The 12574-nt window shown below is 45.8% G+C and overlaps 1 protein-coding gene across 2 annotated transcripts; it reads left to right on the forward strand.

The window, feature by feature from the left end:
• The first annotated feature begins 62 nt into the window (after positions 1–62).
• hspbap1 (hspb associated protein 1) lies at positions 63–11797 on the forward strand. Of its 2 annotated transcripts, none has more exons than XM_077001776.1 (8): positions 63–267; positions 790–1000; positions 4153–4337; positions 6927–7063; positions 7839–8010; positions 10087–10170; positions 10630–10740; positions 11226–11797. In XM_077001776.1, exons 2-8 carry the CDS (start codon positions 817–819, stop codon positions 11694–11696), a joined length of 1344 nt encoding a protein of 447 aa, XP_076857891.1. In that variant the 5' UTR covers positions 63–267; positions 790–816; the 3' UTR covers positions 11697–11797. The 2 variants fall into 2 exon arrangements, with proteins under 2 accessions (XP_076857891.1, XP_076857892.1); XM_077001777.1 differs by lacking the exon at positions 63–267 and adding an exon at positions 277–510.
• The last annotated feature ends 777 nt before the right edge of the window (positions 11798–12574 follow it).

The raw sequence follows: 12574 nt of genomic DNA on the forward strand, positions 1-12574 counted from the left end.
AAGTGACGACTGTTTTGAAACTGAAACACACCGTTCGGCCATGTTGGATTCGCGCGCCCTTGGTCGAGCCGCGGGTCTCCACGTGGGTTGAGCCACAATGGCCGCCTTTTCTCTCCCCGTCCGTGTTTCCTAAACGCGGTAATGTGTGTTCTCACGTGAGTTTGTTTACAAGGCTGGACGCGACGTGTTCACTGCTGAGAATACCGAGCTGGACACTTTTCTGGGAATCATAACTGACCTCCACACGCGAACCGGCTAAGACGAGAGGTTCTGTTTTGGGTTTTATTGGCTTTTGCACACTGCAGTTGAAACACTTTATGTAGCCAGATACCATCAAAAGAGGAAATAATAATAATAGACATTAGCTGTCTAGTTTTGAGAAGTAGAAGTTGACTCAAGTTAGCTATAGCTTCGTTATTCTCTAACTTCTCTAACCACATTTTTTGAGTTTTCTCAATAAAACATACGTAGCTCCCTGAAACCCAGTGACTGGCCAGCGTGCTAACCCAGGTAGCTCCTTTCAAAGCTGTGTAACAAGCTTCATTTAATCATTTTGAGAGAAAAAACATTCAGCTTTAGCTAAGTATTTTTAATTCATATAATGTTTATTTTACTAATCAACGGTTCAGGTAAAGTGTAATCCACGTGTTGTTGCATACTGATATCTTTCAGCTAGTTCGTGTAGTTCATGTCCAGGTCGAGCAGTCCTGATGTCAGAGGACGAGGGTCCCGCTGTGTGTTGTTTGTGTGGTACACTGATTGTGCAATACAACCCGTATCTCCTCCCAGGAGCCTCGCGCACAGCCTCGCGCAGATATGGCCCGCAAGCCCTTCAGCCCGGCGCGCGCGCGCCAGGCCCTGCAGCTCCTGCACAGTCCGGCAGTGTTCCTCAACATGACGGAGGACTGGCCGGCCCGCCGCTGGACTCTGGAGCACCTGACACGTTGTGCTGGGGAGAAGTCCATATGTTTTCGTATCGGAAAACGGTGCAGGGAGCAGGGTACGTCTAACGATTGCACGTGCAGCTGTAGGGCTCTACAGCTGAATTTGTATTTTATGTAATGCATACAAATTCTGAAAACTGGGTTGTCAGTTTGTCAGTGAAGCCCATTCCCGCCGCTTATAGTATGACTTAATGACTTACTAAGATATTATCTCATAATTATGACATCATATCTCATAATAATGACTTACAATCTCAATTATGACTTAGTATCTCATAATAACGAGATAAAAAAGTCATAATTATGAGATGCTAACTTATAATTATGAGATAGCTATTAAGTCATAATATTATTATTATGGGCTTCCATATTTATAAGCAGTGGCAGATCTAGCCATTTTGGGGCCCTAGGCAAAATATAAACAAGGGGCCCTCATTCTTGAAACACACACATAAACCAAATAACCACCCCAATACCCTAGCTTTAAACTGAGATTAAAGAATGGCAATAAAAAAATAGTGAACTGCAACTAACAATGGTCTCAACTCTCCACAGTAAAATCAGTTTCCGATTGCTCCAGCATTTGCAAAAATGATATGTTTATTATTCAGAGCCATGTTTTAATGAAACAAGTACATGTGAAATCAAATAATATATCTACTGCCAGGGATACAAAATGTTACGCTTAACAGAACTAGAATACAAAATGGATACAAGTCTATGAAATCCACCATTTACATTTAAACAGGACTGATAAAAAGATTTTGTGTGTGGACAGGAATAACACTTTGTGTGTGAGTGAGAGACAGGCATCGCAGTGTGTGTGTGTGTGTGTGTGTGTGTGTGTGTGTGTGTGTGTGTGTGTGTGTGTGTGTGTGTGTGTGTGTGTGTGTGTGTGTGAGTGAGTGAGTGAGAGACAGGCATCGCAGTGTGTGTGTGTGTGTGTGTGTGTGTGTGTGTGTGTGTGTGTGTGAGTGAGAGACAGACATCACAGTGGTTGAGTGAGTGAGTGAGTGATTGGCAAAGCTGAATATGTATATGTGTGTGTGTGTGAGCGAGACAGAAAGCATTTGTAAACACAAAGTCCTACTGTTGTCGTCTTCGCAAAAGCCTCAACACACTGTGTTTCATCGTCTTTTCCATTGTTGTCTTCTCACTACGACAAAAATCAACACCAGGTGAATCATGGAGCATTATAAATAAATATCCAAGTCAATGTTTTTTGTCCCTCTCTTTCATTTCACTGTCTGTATCCCTGTTATTCTCATCTGTGACCCTGTTTTTCCTTCCCAATTATAAGGTCTCATTCTCTCCTTCTGCCTGTCTTACTAGTCTGTTCTTCTTGTTCTTGTCTTTTCCAAGTTTCTATTGTTTTTGAACTTTCTGAATTTTGAACTTTTAAAACTTTCTTTTCAAGTCTCATTCTCTCTCATTTGAAGTTGAATCATCTGAAATCAGCTGTGTATAGCTGAGAGGCCTTGTGCACATTCTACAGTCTGACCCTGCGAGCTTTGGCTTCTGCAAATCTTGTAATCACTGAGTCCATGTCCAGTGTTTTTGTGTACAATTGAACAACGCTCAGAGTCTGTCAACTTTTCTGGCCAATGCGCAGGGTCAGGCTATTTTTAAATTGTCTCCACTGGTCCTGGTACACCGAAAAAACATTACATTATTGATGCTAAACCGATATAATGTGCAGGCCAAAAAAGATATGTTTATTTGATTTGGTGTATGTATTTGTTTTGCTTAGTGCATACAGTAATGTTGGTGCATGTTTTAAAAAGGCCTTACAATAAACATGGTCTTTTAAGTTTGTAGTTTTCACTAAAGCAAATGTAGCTTTTGTGTATGGGGAAAAATAAGAAATGTTATTGTCCTTGGTTTAGTAAGTTTTCTGCTTGTGACTAATCAGTGTAGGACTTACTCACCACCAAATAATCTTCATCTTCCTCTGCTTCAGCTTCCATAGACACCTCTTCATGTTCCTCTACAGCGCAGCCTGAGCATGTCGCGGGTTTGCACGAGGTGTAAATAAGGAGGTCAATTTTGGCAGTGCATCTGCGATTACTTTGCTCTCTGCCCGTTTCTTTCGTTTAGCAGAACCACTTTCATAACTCCGCTTCATGTTCACTGTGACAGCTTTCACTCTAGTCGCGTACACTTCCCGCTGTTTTGGTTTGAAGTCACGTCGTGTCACACATTGCTACCTCATCATATTATGGACTAGTTCAATGCAAGCAATGGAGGGGGGTATGTGTGTTTGGACAATTAGTATTTAGACATTAATTCGGTATTCTACTGATATTTCTGTTGTTTTTTTAATAGAAATATGATTTTCTTTACTTTACATAAGTAACAAATTAACATTGTTTTTTGTGTATTTACTGTTGCTGGGATGGTCAGATTTGGGGGCCCCTATGGAGGACAGATTTGGTCGGGGCCCTAGGCAAATGCCTAGGTTTGCCTAATTAAAGAACCGCCTCTGTTTATAAGATGCAGGCTGAAAATGAATGTAATTCCATGGGATTCCAAAAGGTGACCCATGAAGTATTTGCATTATTATTACTGCTTAAGCACAAAATGGGACAGTGCTTAAATAATTCACTTCGTGTGGTTGATTGTTAACAGTAGCATGAAGAAAACAAGATTGTTGTTCCGTCCTGTTACAATAGACATTTAAAACTGTTCTCACTGTGCTCAGACCTCAGCAGAGCAAACCTTTAAAAATATCTTTTACTGTAAGCATAAAGGCAGAAATTGAGATTCTATGTACTGTGAGCTTGGTTAATTGGACTTGCAAGCCAGTTTTTACAGAGATGATTCCTGACAACAGACACCCCCTCTGTCAGAAAATGTAATCTAACACACTTGATCATCACTGCCGTTCCCACACAAGAACTGACATATTGCTTGAACAAAGAGAAGAGCAGACAAAACCATTTTCTTGATTTGATTGAAAAAACCACTTACAAAAGGAATGAAGCAGTGGATGAAAAAAAAAACCCTCATCATTACAACCTGCTTTTGATTTTTCAGGTTGTAGAGATGGGACTGTTCATTCAAATGTTGTGCTGGATCAATAAGTATTAGACTTAGCCTAGAATGAGCAGTTGCTGTCTTGAAATAGCCTTTGAGTCTTCATTGATGGCAGTTTGCGGTCTCTTGGCTTTTAGATTTCAGTTCCACATCTTTGTCCTTTTTTAACCAGCTCCTCTTTTCGAGACCCAGTGCTCGTATATTGACGCGACCCTGGCCGAGTTTCTTCGCTGGACCGGTGGAAGCAGTGACTCATCTGTTGGACTGTTTACCAACTTTCCCCTTGCTGAGTACTGGGCTTATGCCGACTACAAATACATTGCCGTGCTTTTTCAGGACAGTCCCGCCATGTTTAAGGTAACTTACCATCAGTATTTACAACATTACCTTCTATTTGCGCGTCGGTTTCTAATCTGGTGGCTTATCTGAAGCGCCACAAGAAGGTATTCATTTTAATACACTGTTTATTTCCATCACATTGTCTGGCACAACTACTGAGATTTATTGTTTGTGGTTGCCGCCGTTTTAATAACAAAAAATTATAATTATGCTGCATTCATAGAGATCGATACCAGCCAAGCAGTTACATTTGCAAGCACAATATTAGCAGAGTGCGATATGTGCATGTTTCTGCTGAAATCAATAGTCATCCTTTGTACTGTCAGGCTAAATTATTTGGCTGTCTTCATCATTCTCACTTAAGCACCTCATGTGAGTACTCAGTGAAAGCCAAATTGCTCTAATTTGTGTTTGTATGAAAAAATATTTTTGAAAGGTATTCTAAAATAAATTTATATTGTAATCAAAGGTATTCTAAAATAAATTTATTTTGTAATCAAATCCTTTCATTTATGCTCCACAAAGGGAATTTGCAATAACTGTATTGAGTCTGCATGTGGCATCAAGCTGTATAGCCTACTATATCCCCCAGTCAGAGACCACCACCAGTATACTATATCCCCCAGCCAGAGACCACCACCAGTATACTAGATCCCCCAGTCAGACCACCACCAGTATACTAGATCCCCCAGTCAGAGACCACCACCAGTATACTATATCCCCCAGTCAGAGACCACCACCAGTACACTAGATCCCCAGTCAGACCAGCACCAGTATACTATATCCCCCAGTCAGACCAGCACCAGTATACTAGATCCCCCAGTCAGACCAGCACCAGTATACTATATCCCCCAGTCAAACCAGCACCAGTATACTATATCCCCCAGCCAGAGACCACCACCAGTATACTATATCCCCCAGCCAGAGACCACCACCAGTATACTAGATCCCCCAGTCAGACCACCACCAGTATACTAGATCCCCCAGTCAGAGACCACCACCAGTATACTATATCCCCCAGCCAGAGACCACCACCAGTATACTAGATCCCCCAGTCAGACCACCACCAGTATACTATATCCCCCAGTCAGAGACCACCACCAGTATACTATATCCCAGTCAGAGACCAGCACCAGTATACTATATCCCAGTCAGAGACCAGCACCAGTATACTATATCCCAGTCAGAGACCAGCACCAGTATACTATATCCCAGTCAGAGACCAGCACCAGTATACTATATCCCAGTCAGAGACCAGCACCAGTATAGTATATTCGAAGAGTGGAATGGGTGAAACACATTTTCCTCATGTCTTTAATCCTATGGTCTACTGAGAGCGGCTTTGTGATAGTGAAGCTTACTCATAACCAAAAACATTCTTTTCTACTGCAGAATCTTCATTTCAAACATACTTTGATATGTATTTCTTGGTTCTTTGTGTAGTTATATTAACAGTTAGCTTTTGTTTCCAAATGTTAAATGTCTAAGCTTAGAAAAGATTTGGATCACATTCAGACCAGGAAATAAAGATTGTTACTCATTCTAGTTCTAAAAATGAAAGACACAAGGATATGCTGATAATTGTTTTCACATCAGCACCTGTGTCAGCACAAAGCGATTATATAGTACTCAAGGTTCTTCATCCATAGCTGATCTCCAGATGGATGGATATCTTGTAAAGATTCTTTCCTCATTACTGGTCCAGAAGACTTGTATGAGTGAACAGGTCTGAGGATATTTGAAGGCATCAGCAGCAGAGACAAGGACTAATCTTTTCCAGGCTGTCCGGGCCTTTGCCCTATACCCACTGTGGTCTAAAGGGCACCATGTTTCATGCGGTGATCATCATTGACTTTTTTATGTGCCTTCATCTTTAACGATTGGCACATGTATGACATTTCCTGACACCTCACATCCTTAAAACGACTATCGCTCCATTATTGTGTGTTCTGAAAACAGTAAAAAAAACGAAGTCAAAAATCACACGGAGTGAATGGCAGCCAGGAGTGGCCCGCGGCGTTCAGGCTGTGCACAGTAACAGTTAACACACTGCTCCGTTGCTTTGACCATGGTTGCTTTGACCCGTGTTTTGTGGCTCTGGTGTTCTTGCTCCTTTATACGTGGTAATAAATGCTCGAGAGGTGCCAGTGTTGTCTCCTTGGGCCGCAGGTGCTGGCATTGGGGCAGACGTGGGTCTTTCTCACATGATGAACGGTGCCATTTAAAGGTGGCTGAAAGCAATAGACTGTGCAGCGTGTCACCGACATTCTCCTGAATTCCGCTTCATTATCCACATCACTGGGCTGCGTTCCCGAGGAGTCTTTTTTCTGTTTTCATTAGTTCTAAAGAAACTGATTGACAACCCAGATAGATCAAACACGCAGTAGGAAGAGTGTAAATATGGTCATTTTTCATTGAGCTTTCTCACACATCCATTCCGCCCGTTATGGCGAAGTAGATGAAATGATGAATCTGTGCATAAACAGGTGCCGGCGGCCCTATTCTTTTAAGGGTGTAATTTCTCAATTTTGTCTCATAATATCATAGACGCTGCCTCTCTGTTGGGATGTTTAATGGTCGAGCCAGACGGGCACGGTCTCGTTGCAGGATGTGGTGTGGTCGGACTTCGGCTGTCCCGGCCGAGACGGCGAGGAGAGCACCCTCTGGATCGGCACACGCGGCTCCAACACCCCGTGTCACGTGGACTCCTACGGTTGCAATCTGGTCTTCCAGATCCAAGGCCGGTAATGGTGCAGAGCGGATCCTTCCTTCCCTCCCGCCTCAGAAACATCCACAGCAAAGTCCGTCGGGCTGTGGAAGAATCTTCGGGGCACGAGTTGAGGCTAATATTAGAATGGGGTGCACCGGCAGTTTTCTTCATTGGTCTATTTTAATATCCGCATTATTACATTTCCAAGCACACATCATCTGTCCAGCTCACAGGGAAATTGGAGTTTGCACTTCCCCATGGACAGGAAGCCCATTTCATCGTAAAAGTAGCCAGCAGGCGAGGAACTGCATTTTGGATCAGCATAGTAACTCCGTTCCAGAAATTCTTTTAGGCAGAGAGTCATTCTGTTTCTCTCCAGAGAGGGAGAGCAGGACAGTGGTTGAGATTAAGGCTCCTTGAATTGCATCACTGAACTTCGGTCATATGGAACTTCGGCTGTGATCACGAAAGCCCCCCCGTCTGGATGGGGGCCGTTTGCCTTGTTTCTCCATGGCTGTTTTGAGATTAGAAGGAGAATATTATGTACATGTGGTATAGTCCTGGTCTGATCCGTAATCTAAGAGTGAGATAACATGCCAGACATGACATACTGTCTATTGTAAAACATATTATTATGTGTGCTGGCATTTATGCACGAGGGAACATTTTGCTGGTGATTACGGGCAGTGTTCAGTGAGATTGTACTCCTGATCTCAGTCTTGAACTGTGTGCTGATGAGACAACGTACAGAAGCCGCCATGTTAATATACTGCAGTAGCAACAGCAAAAGTCTTTTCTCTTTGTTGAAGGAAACGGTGGCATCTCTTCCCCCCCGATGATGCTGCGTATCTCTACCCAACGCGTATACCGTACGAGGAGTCCAGTGTGTTCAGTCGGGTCAATGTGGTGCAGCCCGACCTGGCCCGGTTTCCAGCGTTTCAGCACGCCAGGGCCCACTGCGTCACCCTGCACCCGGGCCAGGTAGACATCTCTCGCCTGTAAGCATTCAGGAGCACTGGTTGGAGTAGTGGTCACATGATGCCCCACCTTTAGCCAATCAGTAGTGAGTATTTTACATGTAACTCAAGGTAAATGATGTGTCTGCAGGGTAGTTTCACACCAGTGCTAGAAACCCGATAGTCAAACAGTGAGTTCCCTTCTCCTCTCATTGTGCACCACGCTGTCAAATCAAATAGATATTTCATACATGCCTGTTGGCCTCCTGAGACCCAGGGCACAGTGAGGTCAGCACAGTCCTCGCACGCAGCACGCAGCCAATCACAATGTTAAGCATAAAGCACGCGACTATGCCGCTGCTGATCAGGCCCATCTGAAGTGGGCCGTCCTGTTCTGGGCTTATTCCAGAACCGCCGCTACAACTGTGGAGTGGAGTAAAAAATAGGACTGTGAGGGCATGAATAACGCAGGGAAACACACACACACACACACACACACACACACAGCTCACCTCTTCACACTCGTGATGCTGCTGACACACACACACACACACAGCTCACCTCTTCACACAGCACAGTGTGCTCTTGTGATGCTGCTGACACACACACACGGTGACTTTCGGAGCATACGGTTGCAAGCCTGAACATCTTCATGGAGTGATTAGCTGCATTATGAATACACCACTGTTTGTGTGTTTGGACATGATCAGTTTGTGATCCATAACTTCATAAGGCCACCAGCCATGACCAAACGGGGGGGGGGGGGGGGGGGGGGGGAGATTGGGTCTATATATTTTGTGTAGTTTTGCGTCCCACACGTCCCCTCCCTCATGACTTTCTGCTCCTGTAACCCTCATGCCGAGACTGGAGCGGGAACAAGGTTGTTTCATTCAAATGCGGCGAAGGTTCCAGCTCTCCGCGTGGCGTCGGTGAGGAAGCCTTTCTGCCACACACCGAAGCAGGTTTTGTTTTGGGGGGTTTTTGTTGTTTTTTTTTTCTCCGATCGAACTTGGCACACAGAAGATGGAATATTCACAAGCTCAGCTGCCTTTTCTGCACATGGTGAACAAGGGGGAAGAACCGTCAGTGGCGTGTGTGTGTGTGTGTGTGTGTGTGTGTGTGTGTGTGTGTGTAAGCACGTCCCCCTCCTTCGGATTCCAGCAGCATGTGAGATGCTCACTGCTCGTGCTCTTTGAGAGGCGAGACGTTGGCGCGGCAATTAGTGGCAGGCCAACACAGCCAGTGAGCTCTCTGGGAGCGCACGCATGTTCCCCAGCATACTAACGAAGCAGACACGTGTTTCCTCTCTCGCCTCAATCCACACACACGCAGGCCGAGTGCTCGGAATGCTTTCTGAACGCCACGGTTGTCCCCGTGTACCTGGCCTTGGTGTTAAAAGTTCGACAGCTCAGCCAGACTCTCACCAGCGAGTTGAATAGGCATAATACATGATTTTTTTTTCCTTCTAGTGTTGTAAGAATAGCTTAATAGAACAATCACAGATTGAATTTTGTCTGCCGTGTTCCAGGGTGCATGTAACAAGATGTTTCTTGTTCCATGTAACAAAGCATTTTCAGATTCAGACTTTTAAGCCCTTGGTTTAAAAAAAAAACTCATAAAAAATTGATAGACTGCATGAATTTATTCTACACAGCTATCCAAACATCGATTAGACACCGTCCAATTCAGTGAAATTAAACGTCATACATTAATTGGCGCTGTGCTGCCGAATTAAGGTGGCGTGGCATAGGACACCGCTGCCCCCTCGTGGCGAGACGTAGAATGCAGGCCACTCTGCATTTGTATTCTCTTCCTGCACAAACACTCTCGAGTCCAAAAGCTGTAGAGCTGATAGAGTGCTCTAACCTGCAATGTCAAATGTCTACGGCTGACTGAACGCACACCTGTTGATATGCTGCTTCAGGCACGACGCAGACTCGTCCCAGCCTGCCTGCGGTCGTCTCGCCCAGCGCGTCTCGCTGCTGCCGGACATGTCCCTTACGCTGTCACTGTATCTCTGACATTTCATCCGTAGTCTCCGAGTTTGGGAAATGAGACCCCCCCCCCCTCGTGTGAGGTGGGTTTCTTTCACTCTTCGTAGGTGCTGCTTGTCCCGGGGCGATGGTGGCACTACGTGGAGTCCATAGACCCGGTCACCGTCAGCGTGAACTCCTGGATTGAGGTGGTAAGACACACAGGATTTGAAATTCATCCACTTATTACCACTATATGTAGCAGTTTGTGGGGGCGTTTCTCACGGAGCACACGCGCTGTGTGCTGATCAGTCTGCCAAACGCTATGAATATCTTCATAAGGGCCTCTGTCTCGATTCAGATCGACTGGTAGTGTTGGTCTGACAGAGATGGCGGCTCTATCCACACTGTGAGCGTGGGTTTGCGGGGGAGTTTCAGGTGCCCTGCATTAACCCTCTGAGGCTGTTGCTGAATAATGCACGCAGGCCGTGTATCGTATCTAACGCGGGCCGCCGTGATCTGCCGTGAGGCACAGACCTTTGAGAATGTGAGGAAAATTATGGACATGGTTGCCCTCCCAGAATCCCCTGGTGGTGTGGGGGGGGGGGGGGGCAGGGTCCTCCGACCCCCCCAGAATCCCCCGGGGGTCATTGCGTGGTGTTCCCCTGCAGGCAGAGGATGACGAGGCGAGGGTTGGAGAAGCTCTGTCCAAGATGATCGTCTGTGCGCTGAAGACCACTCCCAGCAGCGACAACAAGGACGACTGGCTCAACCCCACGGAGGTGTTTACACCCACGTAACGTCACATCACAACGGTGGTGGTGTGAATGTTGAGCCTTACAGTGGTTCGAAGAATCATGTAACTTCTGCCCCTTGTCCTTTATATTTTTAGCAATAGCTTTTTTTTTCCCTCTCACGCAAACCTTTCAACGACTGCTTTACCGATATGAAGGGCTTGTATTGCCTGACGTCCTGCAGAGGGCGCCACTGTCGTTGGTTATAGTTTGGTTACCGTGGCGCTGGCCAAGGACGCGATCTGTTCACGGTGCAGAAAGAGAGGAATCTGCAGACTCAGGTCCATGTTGGACAATAGTCTGAGGATTAGGACTGCAGAGCACCACGGGTGTCGGAGATCTGTACTGTATTTACAATAGATAAACTCATTCAGTGGCTTTTGGTGAACTTTTAGATCAGGGCTGAAGAGTAGTTGTAAAAGACTGTAATTATCTGATGGAAATCTGACGATTATATCTGGTTTGTGTTAAAGGAAGAGGTCACGTCACATGACCAGAACATACAGTACTTGAACCTGGCCGTGAAGGCTTGCATGGAGAAGTGGGGGGGTCAGGACAACCCAGCCAAGTCGGGACAGAAACGGGACTCTGGTGGTCACACGAAGTGTCCGGACACTCACCCAGAGCCGTCCAACCCCCCTCCGTTCGGGCCTCACCTCATTCCGGTCACGTGTGACGCCAACCTGCGTCAGGGACACGTGGCCTTGATCCCCAAAGAGGCTCCGCTGTTGAAACACAAAGGACCCTGTGTCCCTCACAGCGGAACAAAACCTGAGCCCGAAGCCCCTCCCACAAAAGAGGAGACGGACGGCCCTTCAGGGGCCCCGGCAGAAAGCGGCCGTATCTCCACCAACGATGTGCTGGACTGTCTACTGCATCCACAAGTCGTTACCCTGGTTACACAGCTCCTGATGGACAGGCAAAGGGAGCTTGGCTTGATTTGAATGGCGCAGATATCTGGGCCTTTTACACTGCGCGGGCTTTGTTGGTAAAGTGGCTTCAGTAATAAAGCCTCCTCGGCCTTGAAAGAGGAAAGTTGTTTGTTTCACTTTGTCCATTTCATGCCAAAATGTGTCTCGCTACACAGAAAAGACCGATCAGAATCTGAATGGCACGGTTCTGTTTCTGTGCAGCCCGGCCTTGGGTGTGTTCTGGAAATTCTCTAACCCTTGAAAGGTAAGCACAATACAAGTCAAACAGTTAGGTAACATAATGAAGTCAAATAGATTTATTAAACAAGTATGGATCAATCCAGAGTTCTCATTTTACATACACTCAAGAGCACCTGCAAACGAGAGCTTATTCTCCTCTCCGAGCTCTCATCTTTTATACCCTAGTTCATAGGCACACAAGGTGTTCACGAGGTGATTAAAGCACATGATTGGATGAACATAACACAAATCACACATGATTTGACAAATGTATATTGGCCTCTCCCCGCACGCCCCGCCCACGCTTGGTGATCTCATGATGGTCCGAGAGCCGACGTGGCCACTTCCATGTTGAGACTAGGAGACCATCTGTCGTCTCCAGCGAGGTCAGTTTAGGAACATGGCAGTCCCGGAAAGGAATGAGGACGTCCAGGGTAGACAATACAGTTGAACAGGTTCAGTGTCCCTTATATGGTTAACACATGTGTCTAGTATGATTAACATATACAAAACAGCATAGAATAAAGGGAAATAACATTTCCACCACAGGTGGGATGTAGGGGGTGATGTGCCGATCCCGCCCGCTATCTACACTTATGTGAAGGAGCTTCGTGCTCCGCCCAGCCGTGATCACACACCCTAATGCTGCACGAGGCAGGATCCTCAGACAG

Source organism: Brachyhypopomus gauderio, chromosome 4 (genome assembly GCF_052324685.1).
Source record: "Brachyhypopomus gauderio isolate BG-103 chromosome 4, BGAUD_0.2, whole genome shotgun sequence".
In the NCBI taxonomy this organism is placed as follows: domain Eukaryota; kingdom Metazoa; phylum Chordata; class Actinopteri; order Gymnotiformes; family Hypopomidae; genus Brachyhypopomus; species Brachyhypopomus gauderio.

Bases quoted from the DNA above. Each gene is read 5' to 3' on its own strand.
- hspbap1 (XM_077001776.1), top strand. From the start codon at position 817: ATGGCCCGCAAGCCCTTCAGCCCGGCGCGCGCGCGCCAGGCCCTGCAG. The intron at 7,064-7,838 runs GTAATGGTGCAG...TCTTTGTTGAAG, and splicing joins GTCTTCCAGATCCAAGGCCG to GAAACGGTGGCATCTCTTCC. The intron at 10,171-10,629 runs GTAAGACACACA...GTTCCCCTGCAG, and splicing joins TGAACTCCTGGATTGAGGTG to GCAGAGGATGACGAGGCGAG.